Raw genomic sequence first — 3917 nt, 5'->3', positions numbered from 1 at the left:
TCTCAGGGAGCAGCTCCTGAGGTCTATTCCTTACAGCAGCTTTGGAAGAGGCCTCCAGTTCTCTGGTCCTGCTCTGATGAGCCCCTCCTGTTATGGTGGTGCCAGCAAGGAGACCACTGTGACACAGCGGTTCATATTGCTGACTACTGACTGCAGCCCCGGAGTGCTGCTGTAGAGACAACAGCACTGTTGTGAGAAACACAGGACCTTCAGGTCTGCACAAATGCAAGGACGTGAGAGCAGTGTGGCAGTGTAAAGAGCCCAGGAATGAAAACAGTGTGTTGTACAGCTCTCTGTGGCTGTACCTTCCCCAGATCCAGACAAGGTAGGGAGAGAGAAAAGCTAAGGAACAGTATTTTTTGCAAGGTTTTATAGTGTTTTTTAATCTATTTGGTGAATCTGTTTCCATATTTACATGAGGTCTTGCTGAGAGTAAACGGAAAGCAGACGGGTAAGAAGAAGTAGAATAAATTGCAATGCTTTTTCCAAGATTATTGTATTGCACTTACACAAACAGACAAAAAGTCATACATACATAAAATATAAAGAACGTCCACAGGGAACAATGTGAGGAAGTCGTGCACATTCTTGCAGCTGGGATATTGCATGCTGCAACACTTGGTTGAGGGCATGCTTGATCTCCTTGTTTCTCATGCCGTAGATAACAGGGTTCAGTGTTGGAGGAACGACCGAGTAGAGAATTGCCACCATCAGATCCAGGAATGGGGAGGAAATGGAGAAGGGCTTCAGGTGGGCAAACACCACAGTGCTGAGAAACAAGGAGACCACGATCACGTGAGGGAGGCACATGGAGAAGCCTTTGTGCCGTCCCTGCTCAGAGGGCATCCTCAGCACAGCCCTGAAGATCTGCACATAAGAGAACAGAATGAAAGCAAAACACCCAAAAAACACATGTGCACTAAGCACAATAAGTCCAAACTCCCTGAGATAGGATTTTGAGCATGAGAGCTGGAGGATCTGAGGGATTTCACAGAAGAACTGATCCACAGCATTGCCTTGGCAGAGAGGCAGTGAAAATGTGTTGGCAGTGTGCAGCAGAGCAAAGAGAGCCCCAGTGGCCCAGGCAGCTGCTGCCATGGTGGCACAAGCTCTGCTGTCCATCGAGGTCCCGTAGTGCAGGGGCTTGCAGATGGCAACGTAGCGGTCATAGGACATGATGGTGAGAATGCAATACTCTGCTGAGATAAGAAAGACAAAGAGAAAGTTCTGGGCAACACATCCTGCATAGGAGATGTCCCTGGTGTCCCAGAGGGCATTGGCCATGGCTTTGGGGAGAGTGGTGGAGATGCAGCCCAGGTCGAGGAGGGCGAGGTTGAGCAGGAAGAAGTCCATGGGGCTGTGCAGGCGGTGGTGGCAGGCTACGGCTGTGCTGATGAGGCCGTTGCCCAGGAGGGCAGCCAGGTAGATGCCCAGCAAGAGCCAGAAGTGCAGGAGCTGCAGCTGCCGCGTGTCTGCCAACACCAGCAGGAGGAACTCGCTGATGGAGCTGCTGTTGGCCATCTGCAGTTCCTGGGCGTGGAGTCCTGTGCAGAGTGCAGAAGATAATGACGAGTCAAGACCATTTGCACAGACACTCTACCCACCATTATATAGACGTTTTTGTTTGTGTGTGGAAAATGTTCATTTAAGTCCATTATAGGAGTTTATTTTAATGAGCTTCACTGTACCTCAAGAACTAGAAGCTTAACAGGCTCTTATTTCCTCTCATTCCCTAATCTTATCTCAGCTGCCTGGTTATTTTACTCTTCCAAGCAATTTCCATGTCTCATGTCTTTACCCTGTCTGCACTCAGAATGCCTATCTCAACTACTGTGCATTTAAATTTCTGGTAGAGAAAGCTGCCTGTTTGCAGGATAATTTCATTGTTCATGTCTGCAGAGAATGACAATAATTTCAGCTGGTGCTGTCCTTTGGGAGAAGAGAAACTGAAAGCACATGAGGAGATTGTTCATATAACAGCAGAATGAGAAATGTACAACTCAGGATTCTCAGAGATGTGTTCTTATTTCACAGCTCCTTTTAGAATTCTGTCTACAACTCCTTCCCCTTCCCTAAGAAAAAGAAAAGGAAAATCCCTGCCTTGTCTCTCCTCTTGCAAAGTGCCCCTGGAAACACCCTGGGGTGCAGTGTAGCTGTGATCCCCCTGCCCCAGGCAGCAGCTTTGGCAGCAGAACGGCCCCCTCCCCCTCGCCCTCGCCCTGTCCTGCTCCTCCCCACACGTCTCCCCGCAGCGCCCTGGGCAGCTCCCCGGGCAGCTGAGTGCTGAGCCTGGCAGGCGGCAGAGTCCCTGCCCTGGCACACAGCCCCTGGGCCACAGCAGGGACCTGCTCTGCACGACAGCCCTGGGCACCCGGCTGCAGCCCCGGCTGCACAGCCTGCAGCCGTCCTGGCACACGCAGCCCTCAGGGCTGTGCTCTCATGCTGCAGCAAGGAAGACCTTGGCGCAGGTTTTAATCCAAAATAAAGTCTTATGCAGTGCCTTCATCCAGACCTGCAATGGGATGTCCCAGATATAGTGATTCCTGCGTTTAAGCCACTACTCTGACTGCAATGAGAGACTTACCTTGTTAAGGGCTGTGAGAAATGCTCCTCCAGTGAGCTCACAGCCTAACATGCCACACAGCCTGTCGGCTCTCTTCCTTCTTTCCTCTACCTGTCTCTGGCAGACCATGCCCACAGTCCTGTTGCATGCTGCACAGGAGCTGTTCCTGGGCACAGCTGTCTCCCTGCAGCACTGCCCCCTTTTAGGAGCTCCCTGAGTCCCAGGAGCCCAGCCCAGCTCAGCAGCAGACGATGACATTTCTATCTTCCCTTCTGATCTCCCCTGAGATGTCCCTTTGTCTCCATGGCCATCAGATCCTGAAAGACAACAGTATCATGACTGTACTCTGAAATCTGCTGAGTTAACCACCAAATGTCCAGTGAACAGTGACCAGTTATAGACACATGACTAGTCCTAACAGAGTGTATTTGGTGAAACAAAAAGGACACACAGACCAGGACAGTGGACTTCCTCTAGACAGGGCAGTGATCCAGCGGAGGCAGTGCAGGCATCTCATCCCTAGATGGAAACCCTGCAGCTTAAATGGGATTCAGCACCCCATGGATGCACGGGAGTTTCAGGGATTCCTCTGGTTCAGTTCAGCTGTGCACAAGGAGTTGCCTGCATGTGAGCTCCTGCTCTGAGTCCTTGGTCCTTCAGCAGGGAGTCAGTTGCTCACACAGAGCCTGGGTGATGACCAAGGTGCCTGGGGTGCTGCTGGATGTGTGCTAGTGCTTGTAAGGTGTGTGGGAAATCCCTGACATAGACACCTCCTTCCTGAGCATCAGCTGAGGGCCAGAGAGGGGATAGAGGTATTCTTGTTCATCCTAAATGACAACAGACCCCTGCGTTTAGGGCACCCATGTGAGCTTTTTCCACTCATCTCCATGGAACATGCAGAGTTATGCAGCTGACTGAATGGATCTTTCCCTGTACTCGGTCTACTCTATTTTCAGGAGCTCAAGGCACTACAAAGCTAATACACGTCTCTATTCTCCAAATGATGAAACCTCAGTTTTCTATGTGTTCTCATGTGAATGGCATCAGAAGCAGCCTGGTGCCTTGTCAGTTCCCTGGGCTGTCCAGCACACTCACATGCAGCTGCAAATGCAGCACAGAACCTTCAGGAAAGCCATGCCCAGGAGTGTCCGTGCTGATTGGACAACTTGGTGCCCCACAATGGGTCCAATGATTATGTGCCACCTTCTGAACACAAATAACATAGAAGCACTAAAATCTAATAATCAGTTCTAGATAGATTGTGTCTTATGTGTTTTTACACTAATGAGAACACCAGCGTAAGCTGCGCTAGAAAGCTCTGTACACTTGCAGGCCTGAGCTCTTGCTTGGACCA

General features: G+C 50.5%; 1 protein-coding gene across 1 annotated transcript; it reads right to left on the bottom strand.

The window, feature by feature from the left end:
* Positions 1–525: 525 nt before the first annotated feature.
* On the bottom strand, positions 526–1521 carry LOC100541996 (olfactory receptor 14A16-like). The gene has a single exon (XM_010726321.1). It carries the CDS (start codon positions 1519–1521, stop codon positions 526–528), a length of 996 nt encoding a protein of 331 aa, XP_010724623.1.
* Between the last annotated feature and the right edge of the window lie 2396 nt (positions 1522–3917).

This window comes from Meleagris gallopavo (genome assembly GCF_000146605.3).
Source record: "Meleagris gallopavo isolate NT-WF06-2002-E0010 breed Aviagen turkey brand Nicholas breeding stock chromosome 2 unlocalized genomic scaffold, Turkey_5.1 Chr2_random_7180001957805, whole genome shotgun sequence".
Taxonomy (NCBI): Eukaryota; Metazoa; Chordata; class Aves; order Galliformes; family Phasianidae; genus Meleagris; species Meleagris gallopavo.
This window is presented reverse-complemented; position numbering and strand designations above follow the sequence as displayed.